This window comes from Etheostoma spectabile, chromosome 13, assembly GCF_008692095.1.
Source record: "Etheostoma spectabile isolate EspeVRDwgs_2016 chromosome 13, UIUC_Espe_1.0, whole genome shotgun sequence".
In the NCBI taxonomy this organism is placed as follows: Eukaryota; Metazoa; Chordata; class Actinopteri; order Perciformes; family Percidae; genus Etheostoma; species Etheostoma spectabile.
The window spans coordinates 20357737-20372031 of NC_045745.1; the positions used below are offsets into that span (position 1 = coordinate 20357737).

General features: G+C 43.8%; 1 protein-coding gene across 8 annotated transcripts in view; it reads right to left on the minus strand.

The window, feature by feature from the left end:
• Nucleotides 1-2450: 2450 nt before the first annotated feature.
• LOC116700693 (actin-binding LIM protein 3) overlaps nt 2451-14295 on the minus strand; it is a gene marked incomplete in the record, with an annotated part of 54054 nt that continues 42209 nt past the window's right edge. For 4 of the 8 annotated variants that reach the window (XM_032534100.1, XM_032534098.1, XM_032534097.1 and 1 more), the window contains 4 exon segments: nt 2451-4020; nt 4203-4283; nt 13743-13750; nt 13927-13996. In XM_032534100.1, the coding sequence (XP_032389991.1) occupies nt 3907-4020; nt 4203-4283; nt 13743-13750; nt 13927-13996 (273 nt within the window). 8 annotated transcript variants of the gene reach the window in all.

Below are 14295 nucleotides of genomic sequence, written 5' to 3' on the forward strand. Positions count from 1 at the left end.
AGCTCAAAATGCCATTCAAGTGACAGCCTTTGTTGTGTTGGATTGCTAGCTTGTAGCTAGCAGTCAAATAAAAAAAGGTTGTAGCTATCTATGATTGTTTGATTGCTAACGTTAGCCACCCGCCTGCCCTGAAATATGATTAGCCCCCCCCTGGTGCCGCCCCACTCCATAGGGCTAGAGTGCTGTCTATCTGACAAATTTGATTTTCATTGGATAAGAGTAGGCTACTGTCACTTTGCTGCTTGTTCTGCCAACAGCTGTTTTTCCATTTGGTAAATGGATATGTACTTTAAACACACATTGTATGGCAACTGTGTACTCTTTGAAATTTTAAGGGACAGTTTAGAAGTAGAAACATTTACATGGTGTTGTTCCAGCCTATCCAATATTTCAACCAGATATTCTATGGTGTATTCTGATAAAATCCCCTGGGCCCCCCTTGACTGATTATTGGACCCCCCTGAGCCACCCCACTTGAAAAATCTTGGAATCGTCCCTGTTGGTGACAATTGGTGATGAGGCATGACAAATTAGACAGTGAGTGCTTAATCCAATGCAATTCAACTCAATTTTATTTATAGTATCAATTCAGAATAAGAGTTATCTCAAGACACTTTACAGATTCATTGGTTTACTTAATAATTTAAAAGGACCCAACAATTCTAGTAATCCCCCAAGAGCAAGCAGTGCGACAGTGGCGAGGAAAAACTCCCTTTTAGGAAGAAACCTCGGACTAGTAGGCAGTGTCTGACGGGTCTGGTTGTGAATGGGGTGTAATGAATAGTGGCAATAACAGTCACAATATAATATAATGGAACAGCGACCAGAAATAGTTTTGCAGTATAGTTTGTAGTAGTTCATGGCATAGCAGGGCACCGCAGAGTGTTGCAGGATGTGACAGGGCATCACAGGACGTGTAGCAGGACCACGGCGACAGCTGCAACCATGATTTTGGAGCCTCCCTAATCCAAGGAAACACGCTGGGCAAAAAAGAACATGAGGACTCTGGGGAATAACTCCCCAGAGCTAAATTATTAAAAGGCATTTCTGGGACATGGATGTACACAAATAGAAAGATAGAGGAGAGAGGAGTTCAAAGGAAGGAAGTCCCCCAGCAGTCTAAAACTATTACAGCATAACTAAGAGAAACAGGGTAAAGAGAGGAGCCTGGTCAGGCTAGAACTCTCCCCTCCCGCATCAGGCTGTACTGCCCTACCTTTCTCTAGTTTTATTATCACGTTTCACGTTTGGACGTTCAAAGAGGAGAGTTTTAAGTTTACTCTTAAATGTGGTGACGGTGTTTGCCTCCCGCACCCAGACAGGAAGCTGATTCCACAGTAGAGGAGCCTGATAGCTGAAAGCTCTGGCTCCCAACCTACTTTTAGAAACTCTAGGAACCACAAGTAACTCTGCATACCTGGGAGCATAGTGCTCTAGTGGGGCAATAAGGTACTATGAGCTCTTCAAGATATGATGGTGCTTGACCATTTAGAGCTTTATAGGTCAGAAGAAGGATTTTAAATTCAATCCTGGATTTTACAAATGATCCTATAATGAGATCATGGACAAAGTTAAAAATGTTGGCAATCACTGGTCTATGTACTAATCTCTAGTACTGTTGGTTTGCTGTGATAAACATGGTGATAATTTCTATCAAACAACCTAAAATTACATTACAGCTCAGAATCTAATTACAATGAAGTCCAACATTTCCAGATATTCGTGGAAGAACCACTTGAATCCTTTCAAGAAATCGCAGACCCAGTCACACAAACCTGTGTGCCATCCAATCCCTCATCATGTAGCCTGCATTCAGGGGTTATGGAAAATAACAATGAAGACAATACATAATAAAATAGTGATGCTCGAATAATTTATTTATTGAAGTGACAGACATGGGTTTCAAAATTATGTTTAAAATTGTAAAATTGTTACTCCAAAAAATGTAAAATAAATAAGTTTGTACTCAACACATTCAATTTGGACCTGCAGACACACACACACACACACACACACACACACACAATTTCTGTTTAGAGAGCAACATTTTTTCATCTTTCACATTCAATTACAAACTATGCAACACATTCTGTTCCCATTAAATCCATTTAGTTTCTGACACACCTGTGGTTGTATCCCAAACACAAATCCTTTCCTAACACTTCTCTTTTGTGACACCCGCTAGCTGTTGTTTAAACATTCTTTGTCAGTACTTCTTTTTTCTTTGCATCTTTCTTTGTTTATCCCTTCACACATTCCTTCCTTATTACTTCTTCTGTGTCCCAATCCTTCTTTCCTTCACCTTTTTCCTATTTCCTTCCATCGTTTGAGCATTGTTTTCCCCTTTATTCAGAGGGTCTGCATAATCATCCAAGGAAATCCTCTATTTATCATTTTCTGTATTAAACACACACAAACACCACCCACACACACACACACACACACACACACACACACACACACACACACACACACACACACAGATGATTCAGTATGGTGCAATCCAACAGCTGAAATTCTGAGCCGCTTCATGAGTCCAGCTGCGAGTATGAATTGACAAAAACCTTGATTTCTTCAAATAAAATAAGAAAAAAACATCTTGTTTTAAAGGGTGTGTACAGTACTAAAACCTAATTTCTATGTCACAGTTAATTCACATTATCTCAAAATAGCACAATGAAAATATGGAGTAATCAGACATTAGCCTCATGGCAGTGCGCTACCCACCCGGCCCATTATGAGAGTCCTCAGCACCTTCTGCGTTAATCAACCAGCAGAACCAGACTGTTTGTGTGTTTGTGTATGTGTGTGAGCAAGCAGAGAGAGAGAGAGAGAGAGAGAGAGAGAGAGAGAGAGAGAGGTAACATGTCATATGATTGTTAACAAATTTCAGCACCTCTGCTGCAAACAGCAGCTCCGCTGTTCATTTCTGAGTTGCGAGTCTATTTTGGCGATGGTCATGTTAGTAGTATTGTAAGTTAGCAGTATACGTAATTAACCCTAACCCAGGGTGAATCTGAAGAAAACTGATGTGTCTGCCCGGTTCAGCTCTGAGAGCTGAATAATCTCAGAGATTACGTTATGTTCCGCCTCTGTTTAGAAGTGAATGTAGGCTACAGCTCACAGCAATTTAATACTGTATAGTGTCTGGTTTATATCCAGCAATCGTGTAGCTAACGTTGGAAGCAGGAAAAGAGTCAAAGGCGGTAACACCCCTGTCCCTTCGGTTGTAAAGTGTTCTGCATGTGGTGTCTGCGTGTGACGTTCAGGTTACCTTCCCCTTAAAACACATACAGGTACATCTCGCTTTATTAGACAGATAAAAACACCCTGTGTATGTCACATTCAATAAGCCTAATGAGAATCACACTATTCTCTTTATCTTATTGGTCGCTGATGATGATAGCGTCTGTGTGACTAACACTGGATCCTTTTTGCCTCCAACAATATGCCAGTCCGTCTTCCAGGCAGCCTATTCGCTACCCAAACTCTCTCCCTAATTTTGGACATAGATGCAAGTTTGGCGCAGTGTTGCAACCCCATAGTATGGTAGGATATCCTCATCAGCTTTATGTCTGTTGCAGCTCCAGTGTGGCTCATCTACTACCTCTCATAGTCATCATGATCTCCTTCCTCTGATTCCAGTTTCTTTCCTCTTTTGGCCAGTTGGCTGTCTTCATATGTATTGTTTAAGATGTCCAAGTACACACAGGATCAGGAGCCAAGAACAGTTCTGCTCTTGTTACCTCAAAAGAGTGGAGTCTTTTATTTCAACCAGTTCCTCTTCCACTGTGAAACAGTCAATCTGGGGTCTGCAGGCCTCTCTAAAGGCCCCTTTTCAGAGCTTGTTGTTGTTGTTGGCGGAGGACCTGCACTCGGTTAGACGGTTCTCCTGGCTTCCTTTTCTCAGAAGAGTCTGACCTGTTTCTTTAGTTCGTTCTTCTTCCACTGAGCAAGATGATCAAAGGCAGACATAGACATGCCAAAGACTCTGTAGAAGTCTTCTGGTGAGAGGTGACGCTGGGAGGAGAGAGGAGACAGAGACATTTAGAGACATCCCGCTGTTTCAGAAATTGAATCAATAAACATTTTTTAGACATGACTCTATTGATAGCAAAGCTGGTCTGTCCGTTTTCATCATACTTTTGTCTGTCTATATAGGAAGTAGATTTAGTAAATACTGTAATCCTGCAGCAGTTTACCTCCAGTCTGGCTCGATCCACATCACTTGGGAGACGCTGCTGCCCTCTGACTGACACTATAAGGGCTTCATACGGGTAGATCTAACACACACACACACACACATTTTATATATTTTAGTCTATGTATGCATTCTAACGTACATCATTTCCTGACGTTCTACAAGTGGCTGGTGGAGAACAGTCTTCATTTTCTTCTTCAAGTACACAAGGAACTATAAAAAATAAATTAATCTAATTAAATCCAAAACATATATTCAACTTCTTGCACAAAAATGCTCTGTTGAGGCCATGGCCATGTGAATAAAATTTCAAAAACTTTGGCATGGTTTTTCACTGTGACCACAGAATATTATACTACATTCAGATGCTCCTTCAAGGGACTTACACTAGTGATGTCATTTGTTTGTTCAATGGTTTTTATACCGCAATTCTAATTTCCATATCTTAAATTTTTTTATCATAAACCAGCTTGGTTTGAAAGTTTTAGCACCATTTAGACAGTCAGATTGATTTCTTTTATTTAGCTTTATCACCATCTAGTGGCCAATGACAGCATAGACCGCAGTGACAGAGACTACAATTAATTTAAAAAATGATTAAGTCTCTCTGTTTCGTTAAGTGTAATGAATCATGCATGTAAATGTATTTCACTGAGGAAGAGATTAAGAAAAATCTGTTTTTGTGCAGACATGGTTCTTGTTTAATAAACAGAGGAGACTTTGGAAAAATCATTTATTTCTTTTCAATTTCTATGATTTCAAAAAAAGTGTGAATTTGACGAATTGCTCTCAACTCTTTCCAATCATACCAAAATGACAAAAAAAATTAAGTTTGACAAAGTTCAACTCTATTGACTGTTGACGGTTTTAGTCTATTTATTATTTCATAAATAAGTTGTTGGACTTTCCCCCAAGAAATACCACAAAAAAGTCATAGTAAATCTTTCCTTAAAGATCTCCACTCTTGGTTTTGATTGAGAAGGAAGTATACTGAAACATATTGGACTACTTTAAATATTAGAGGAGTCAGTCAGCTACACAAGTGGGTGTTACTGTGATGCCCACTAAAGTGTTATCACATTTGTGGTAGTTTCTGTAATTTTATAATTAATGTTTGAGTATTTGTTCAGGGGTAACCTACCTGTTTCACCATCCTTGCACTAAAATATTTTATATAGATATCAGGAGTAATTGTGGGGTCGCCAGCAGGGGGCAGTGTGACACTTATTGTGCTCCAGGGGGGGCTTTACGTCAGTTTGGTCCGCTTTGCGGCTCTTCCTCTTTCTGCTGAGCGAGATGAAAAACGGACGCAGAGTTTGCCTGTCTCACTTATTTCTCCTGTTTCCAGGTTGGTGGAATAGTAAATTAAGTTAAGCAACTGAGATGTAATATATGACATGTTGCTGAATGTTTAAATGTCCGCTATTAAGGCCGTTTTATGAATATGAGGACATATATGTACATATAGCAGTAGCCACATGTTCGCGCTAACGTCACTTATTGCTACTGAAGTCACGTCGGGCAGAGTTTTATTTTTAGCTCCTAGAACATTTTTGTAAAGTCTAAAAGTTTTAAAATGTATGATGTGTTAAATGTGGGAAGCTAATGTTAAAAACGAATGTTATTTATGTTAAAAGTGGTTAAAGACAAGGTAAAAATCTGTCAGCTCATGCATTTTGGAAGAGTAAAATGATTTTAGTCGGAAATGGAGATGCATTTAGGAACCATATGTAAGTGGTAACATAAGCTATGTTTCATTTGAAGCTGAAAAAAAGACAAAACACGAATGGTATTGTATTCTGAAGTTGTGCTTATTTCATAGAGAACCTTGAGTGTTCGTAACAGAGAGGGATTTAAATTGTGAATGTTTTAATAAATTCTCTCTCTCCTCTCTTTCTGCTGAGCGAGATGAAAAACGGACGCAGAGTTTGCCTGTCTCACTTAATTCTCCTGTTTCCAGAAAGAACATATAAGCTGTTTATGTGGTGCCAGTCGGTACCTGTAACAGTTTATGGGGGCTCGTCGTCCGGGATCACTCCCACCTTGTGGCCGGAAGCTGATCCAGTGATACTGCAACTTGGACCAAAAGGGACCTGATGCAACCAGCGAACTGCAGCCAGTGAAAAAGATCACCAGATCATCGATCCGGTCTACTGATGAAGGGATACCGTAACGAATAAAGAATAAGACTGTGCGTGGCATCTGAAATCACCACTCTCAAGAACAGAGCGTGAACTGTGATCCGGACTCTTGTGACCAAGTGCGTGGAAGTGGAAGCAGTTATGGCGGATGGTGAGAGGAAAAGGTTGGTGTGGGCCATCAAAAACCCTGCTCACTCTCTCTGCCGATGAACTGTTCCAGATTGCCAAGTCAGTGGGTGCGGGACCAGAGGGGACGAGTCTGCCTCAAGTCGACAGTTGAGGAGGGTTGTTTTGAGTATATTTGCGTTTCATGTCCAGTGAGCCTTTACTGGAGTTAGAGGATTTTGGGATGGCACATTTATTAAACCTCAGGGATGTAATCGACACAGTCATTCAGGGTCGTGATTCACAAGCTGCTGTAATTGATGTATCAGTCAGTGGGGATGTAAGTCAAGCTAATGAAGACGTTAACCAAACTGATGATAGTGATGCTACCGGTTTTGGGTTGGATAGTGCAACCCACGTGGCACTTCCTACCGCTAGTGACACACATGACACAGAGCTGCAGAAAATACTTACTAGTTATGAGGAGCTAAGTAAGAAAATGATGCCGCACAAACGCACACCCACTCCACCGTCTGCCCCTCAGTCATCTGTAAAGATAGGACCCACCTCACAGAGTAGTAATGTAGCAGGCATCAGAGGTTTAAGGGACAACTCGACACCACTGACCCATGACAAGTTGCTCTCCTTAAGAGAGTTGTCTTACCTTCATCGCAGGGAACTGAAGATTCAGGGAGGTCAGATTGGGGACCAGGGGGCAGATCTCAGCTATAACAGTGTCTGTCGGCAGATGGAAGACGGCTAAAGGAGCAGTTCAGCAATGCAGAGGTTGTGAAGAGCGTCCTCAAAGTCATCAAGCAGGAACTTTTAAAGACATGTTGATGATAAGGATGATTTGACTGTAGAGGAGCTAAAACTTTCCTCCATCCACCTGGGCGAGCAAAGTAACACGAGCTGTTCGCGGAGCTAGTGCACCAAACAAAAAGACAATGAGACACCCCAAACAGTTCCTATACAGAGTCATAGGACTAAACAGAAGATCATGTGGCCTCCAAACATACTGACACAGATGTCAGTACAGTGTAAGCACAGTGCAGGACGTCTTTCTCCACACCGTGTATCAGGGCCTAGGTCATACACATGATGATGTCGCGGAAGAGCTGAAACCATTGCTTGGGGACACCAAAATATCGGACGAGGCAATCCTGAAACAGATGAAGAAAATATGAGTGATGAAAGTGAAAGGCAGCGAAGGCTAGGTCCCGCCCCGCCAAAGACTAACAAATGTGCACAGTGCTCAGTCTGAAATCAACGCGCACAGTGTCCCAGTGTAAAGGAGAAGGTGCCAAAACAGATGTGATCCAGCAGTTAACGGAAAAACTTGAACAGCTTACAAGTATGGTGAGTCCATGAGACATCATGCAGACACAGGGGACAGGACAGTTCAGCCACAATGGAAAGGCAGAGGACGACCGCAGGAGAGAGCAACCTATGGCTGTGACACAGTGTGTGGAGCAAGATCGACCCGACTGTCCTCACTGTTTCACACTGTGGAGGCAAGGCCACCGGCAGTAGGACTGCCTAAAGAACCAAACATCAGGAAAACTGGAGCCGGTCCCTGCCGAGGACAAACAGTGACCGGGTTCTCAGCGAGCGTCCAACTGACACTTGTCATACTGACCAACTTGGAAATGAAAGACTGACAAAAGGACCAAACACAAAAAAACAGAAACAACCAAACAAGACAACCACTCCCTTCACTCATGATTTGCCTCACAGCAAAAGGGAACGCCTAGCCAAACTCATTGGAAGGAGAGCTCTCACTCAGTGTAACCTAAATGGGTTAGCAGTCAGTGCTCTGCTAGACACTGGGGCTCAGGTAAGCATGATTGATAGAGACTGGAAAAGTAAATATTTACCTGACACTCCTGTTAGGCCACTCAGTGACATCATTGGTGATGAAGACGAGTTAAGGGTGTATGCAGTGAACGGTGATGTCCTCCCGTTTGAGTGGCTGTTACCTACAGTGCAATTTGATGGGGAATGAGGACCCTAATCTGTCAATCACTGTGCCTTTCTTGTCAGCAGTCTTGCCTGGAGATACCACTGCTGGGTTTCAACGTTGCTGGAGGAGATATACAAGAACACACTGAAAAGCTGATTTCAAACTTTGTCGCCCTAATCTGTAATGCCGTGTATACCAGCAGAGAGGCAGAGCTAACTGGTGAGCTTCGCCCACAGCCAGCAGACCTCTGTAGAGTGCGGGCGCGTACGGACAGGTAGACAGGCCATCGTTATCCCGCAGGTCGGTTAACCGGTGGTCACGTGCCAAGTCCTCCCCATATGAGCACATCTGACCAAGGTCTCCTATTTGAGCCTGCGATTGACAACCATGTGCAGTTGACAGAACTGGACGTGGGTGAAGGTCTGTTGGAGGTACAAAATCCAAGAACCCTATGTAGCGTGTACCGGTGGGTAATAACACCAAACATACAGTTACTCTACCAAGAAAAAGACAGCACTGGCAGCATCCACTGTGTTGAAAAAGTGATCGCAACAGACTCACCCCAAGCACACAAGCCCACAGTGACTGTTAACAGTGCTGTATCTACCCCTGTTGACACCCGTCCCGTCTATGGCAACCCCCCATCGACCTTAGTCACCTTGATGATGACGAAGGAAAAGTCAACAAAATGCGCGTGAAGAGCGGGCAGCTTTCGCACATGACAGTGATGATATGGATGCATACCAAGCCTACAAATGTCGATCACCCTCACAGATGAAATCACCGGTACAAAAAGCGTACTCAGCAGTCCCGAAGCCATGTTTAAAGAGGTAAAAGAGTATGTGCAGGAGCGCTGATGAAGGCTGGATTGTTAAATCCAAGTCCCATATGCTGCCCCAGTTGTCTGTGTAGAAAAAAGATGGCAGCCTACGTCTTTGTATTGATTATGCCTCTAACAAAAAGACTGTGCCTGATCGACATCCGCTGCCAGAATACAGACCTGACAGACACACTGGGGGGCTACACCTGGTTTAGCATCCTGACCAGGAAAAGCTTACCATAAGGGCTTCATCGCTGAGGTTCACGCACCTGACTGCCTTCATCACCCTGGGCCTCTATGAAATGGGTCCGTATCCCATTCGGACTCTCAAATGCCCCAGCAGCATTCAGCGGAGCATGGAGGAGGTATTAGGCGCGCTCAGGGATGAATGCTGCATCCCATATCTGGATGACGTGCTCTGTTATGCAAGAACATTCGATGAACATGTGGGCCCTCCGCAAAGTTCTCCAGGCTTTCAACGGCACGGAGGTAAAACTGAGACCTGAGAAGTGTGAACTTTTCAGACAAGAAGTCAGGTACGTGGGGCGCCTGTGCAAGCGATGGTGTCAAGATAGGACCCACGGGACCTTGAAGCAGTCAAAACCTTGACAAGCAAGACACCACAGACAGTTGGTGAGGTAGGAAACTGACCGGCTTCCTGGGGATTATCGGTCTACATCCAGGATTTTTCTCCAGGATTGCAAAAGCCAATCTTTGAGCTTCTCCAAACAGCCAGGGAAGCCCAGATTCCAACACGGTGGGAAAACCACCAAACGCCCACAGCTTGCTTCCCGAGAGCCGTGACCTGGACCCACCTCAACATCAGGAAGCCTTAGAGCACTGGTCACTCTCTATAACCCCACCTGTTTTAGCATATCCTGATTTCAACTACCTTTCACGCTGCATACGGACGCCTCAGACCAGGGCCTGGGGGTGTCCTCTATCAGCGCAAATGGAAAGCGAGAGTCATTGGCTATGGCCGAGGACTTTGACACCAGCTGAGCGGAACTACCACCTGCACAGTGGAAAAACTGGAGTTCCTCGCATGAAATGGGCTGTGTGTGAAAAATTTCCGGAACTACCTGTAACTACGCTCCCCATTTCACTGTGTACACGGACAACAACCCCCTGACCTATATCATGAGCACAGCAAACTCAACGCTGTGGTCATCGTGTGGGGGAGAACTTTCAGATTTCCGATTTGACATCAGGTACAGGCCTGAAAGTCAAATGTGGATGCAGACACACTGTCTCGCCTCCCCGTGGAAAGGAAACATATGAGGGGGTTTGTAACGAGGAGCTCTCGAACGAGGCTGCTTGTACGTGGGATGGGAGTCAGGCAGCAGACGGGAGGATGTGGCCTGGGTGTCACTTAACATGTGTTCACCCGGATCTCCCCCGCAACCTCATGGTCACCCGCCACTATCATCCATGATGATCTGTGAAGTCTCAGAGAGGATCAAAGCTATAGGCAAGATTATTGAGTTAAGGAGTCAATACAAAACTGACAGATGACATACCGCCAAACCGTAAGTGGAGCCACCCGAAAGCTTGCTGCATGATGGAGTAAGTTGCAACTTGAAGACGGCCTTCTTTACAGAAGGACAAGACCAGCCAAAAGCCAGTTAGTCCTCCCTCTGAAAACACAGGCAATAGCTCTGAAGTACCTACACAATGAGATGGGTCATGTAGGCACAGAAAGAAGTGCTCCATCTTGCTCGGGAAAGATTTTACTGGCCTTTATGGCGTAAAGAAATGAAGACTATTTCACCAAAATGTCCCTGTATCAGGTTAAGAAACCCACGACACACACTCGAGCTCTATGGGCAGCATCACATCAAAACTTCCCGTTAGAGCTTGTGTGTATTGATACTGCAATCTGGAAACCAGTTGTGGGGGATATGAATAATATCCTAGTAGTGATTGATCATTTGCACTAGATTTGCCCAGGCATACCCCCACGAAGAACAAGAGCGGGGAAAAACAGCTGCTGATGCATTTCAAGATTTCATACCCACCCGGTTTGGATATCCATCCAAACTACATCATGACGCAGGGTCTGTGAATTTGGAAACAAACTGTTCCAATCATTACAGGCGGCTGTCAGGGGTTGGGCCACCCGCGGACATCGCCATACCACCCAAGGCAACCCTTGAGCGGTTGAACCGCACATCCTCCAAGATGTTAAGAACATTGACTGAATAGTGAAAGCCTGCGGTGGAAGGATTCACTCCCGCAGTGTATACACGCTACAATTCTACCAGGCTGAATCACCGGCTACTCACCGTTTTTTCCTCCTTAAATGGCCGTCACCCCACCTCTCCCAGTCGACTTGCTGTTTGGATGGTTGGAGAAAGGGAACCATACTCACCTGAGGAGTTGCAGAGAAGGGGCTAAAAGGATGTCTGAAGCCATACCGCATTGCCGGCGAGAATAGCAAAAAGTCCATGAGGGGAAAAGTGACTATGACAAGAAAGAAGAGGAGTTGTACTGCAACCAGGGGACAGAGTTCTGGTCCGGAACACTCAGCGAACGTGGAGGGCCAGGAAAATTAAGGGCATAACTGGGAGAAGACTATATACCATAGTCAAACGTCAACTTGCGGAACCCAGTGTACGTTGTCTCCCTAAACTGGAGCAAAACAGAAAAGCGGACACTGCACCGCAATCTCCTGTTGTTGGTGAATGATTACCTGCAATGTCATCTACCCGACACACAACCTTCCCTGAGAAGAAAACACAACAGACAAAAACCGAGGCGGAATTGCAGACACTCCCAAGAAAGCAGACAGTGATGACAGTGAAAATGATTCAGATGAGGATTCTGGCTCGGGATACTGGTTAGGAGACCGACCGAAAGGACAGAGAAAAGTCCTGTTTACTTACAGGAACAGTATCACCATGTAACCAGAGATTAGTGGGCCAGGACAGTACCTGCAAGGAGAGAAAGTCATGCTGTACCTGACACTTAACAAATCCTACTTGAAAGAGACACGACGCTATGAAAACCTGTTCTTGCTTGCTGGACCTGTGAAGGAGAGGAAAACAATAGACACCCAAGACCCTGGCTCAGAAGCTCGACCTTTGACCCCTCCTGTAGACACACTCAAGAGAGGTTAGAAGGTCCGCTCGTGAGGAAGGCCACGCCGTTTTCTACATATGAGTCATTAGGTAACCATCAGTCAGTTCGCGCCGCGGTTAACTCAGTGACGATACACCACGCACCCTATATCACCTGTCATGGGGAACCTCATCACACTACACTGCCACTCACTCTTCCCATACATTCCGCCTTTTTGTTTGCCATATTACACCCACTCCTTACTCCCAGACACCATAATTCAGGCACTTACCAAGCACCAGCACATACATTCCCCTACCATGCTTGTTTGATGAATAGAATTTGAGAATCACAGGTTAGAGTGAAAATGTGAACGGTTTTGAGATAAAGATTTTGGAAATGTCAGGAGCCATTCTTTTCTGTCAGGGAGCGTGTGATTGCCCACTAGTGTTATCACATTTGTGGTAGTTCTGTAATTTTTAATTAATGTTGAGTATTTGTTTCAGGGGTAACCTACCTGTTTCACCCATCCTTGCACTAAAATATTTTTATAGATATCAGGAGTAATTGTGGGTCGCCAGCAGGGGGCAGTGTGACACTTATTGTGCTCAGGGGGGGCTTTACGTCAGTTTGGCTCCGCTTTGCGGCTCTTCCTTTCTGCTGAGCGAGATGAAAAACGGACGCAGAGTTTGCCTGTCTCACTTATTTCTCCTGTTTCCAGGTTGGTGGATAAAGTAAATTAAGTTAAGCAACTGAGATGTAATATAGACATGTTGCTGAAGTTTACATGTCCGCTATTTAAGGCCGTTTTATGAACTATGAGACATATATGTACATATGCAGTAGCCACATGTTCGCGATAACGTCCTTATTGCTACTGAAGTCACGTCGGGCAGAGTTTTTTTTTAGATCCTAGAACTTTTGGTAAAGTCTAAAAGTTTTAAAATGGTGATGTGTTAAATGTGGGAAGCTAATGTTAAAACGAATGTTATTTATGTTAAAAGTGGTTAAGACAAGGTAAAAATCTGTCAGCTCATGCATTTGGAAGAGTAAATGATTTTAGTCGGAATGGCGATGCATTTAGGAACCATATGTAAGTGGTAACATAAGCTATGTTGTTTGAAGCTGGAAAAAAAGACAAAACACGAATGGTATTGTATTCTGAAGTTGTCTTATTTATAGAGAACCTTGAATGTTCGTAACAGAGAGGATGTAAATTGTGAATGTTTTAATAAATTCTCTCTCTCCTCTCTTTATGCTGAGCGAGATGAAAAAACGTGACGCAGAGTTTGCCTGTCTCACTATTTCTCCTGTTTCCAGAAAGAACATATAAGCTGTTTATGTGGTGCCATCGTACCTGTAACATTACTGAGTGAGGTACTCTCTTATCTACTGATCCAGACCATTCACTCTTGGTTCAGTAACAGCTAGTTTTGGGCTAGAGCGTCTTACCTTGTATTCTGAAAGAAAAGGAGAAGAGAAAATACAGTCTCAGTCAGTTAAGTGTTGCATCTGTCATAATCCTCTATTCCATTATAACATACACTCGGAATAACGTGAATCCGGAGGGGGAGTAAATCTTGATAAAACTAGAAGAACTGAGGATTAGCAGATTTAAATTGTACAATAGGCTTACCTCTGATCTGCCAATTAACTGCATTACTGCTGTCGTACTGGTAATGATCTGCACCCGCACTCCCAGGCTGCCAGAACACAACCAGAGCAGTTTAGAAAACATGGAGCGAGAAGATGTATTCCATCATTATAATGGAAGGAAAGGACCAAGTACAGTATACAGAGATCATATAATATTGTGTCTATAAAAAGTCCCATCAGTGAGGCCTTCCGTCTAATAATTTACCAAACTGACAAATACAATAAAATATGCAAATATGTTAATTACTGTCTCAGTTGGCTTCCCAGGTGAGTGAATGGCCTTGCCTGTCTTATTCTCTATCACACACACACACACACACACACACACACACACACACACACACACACA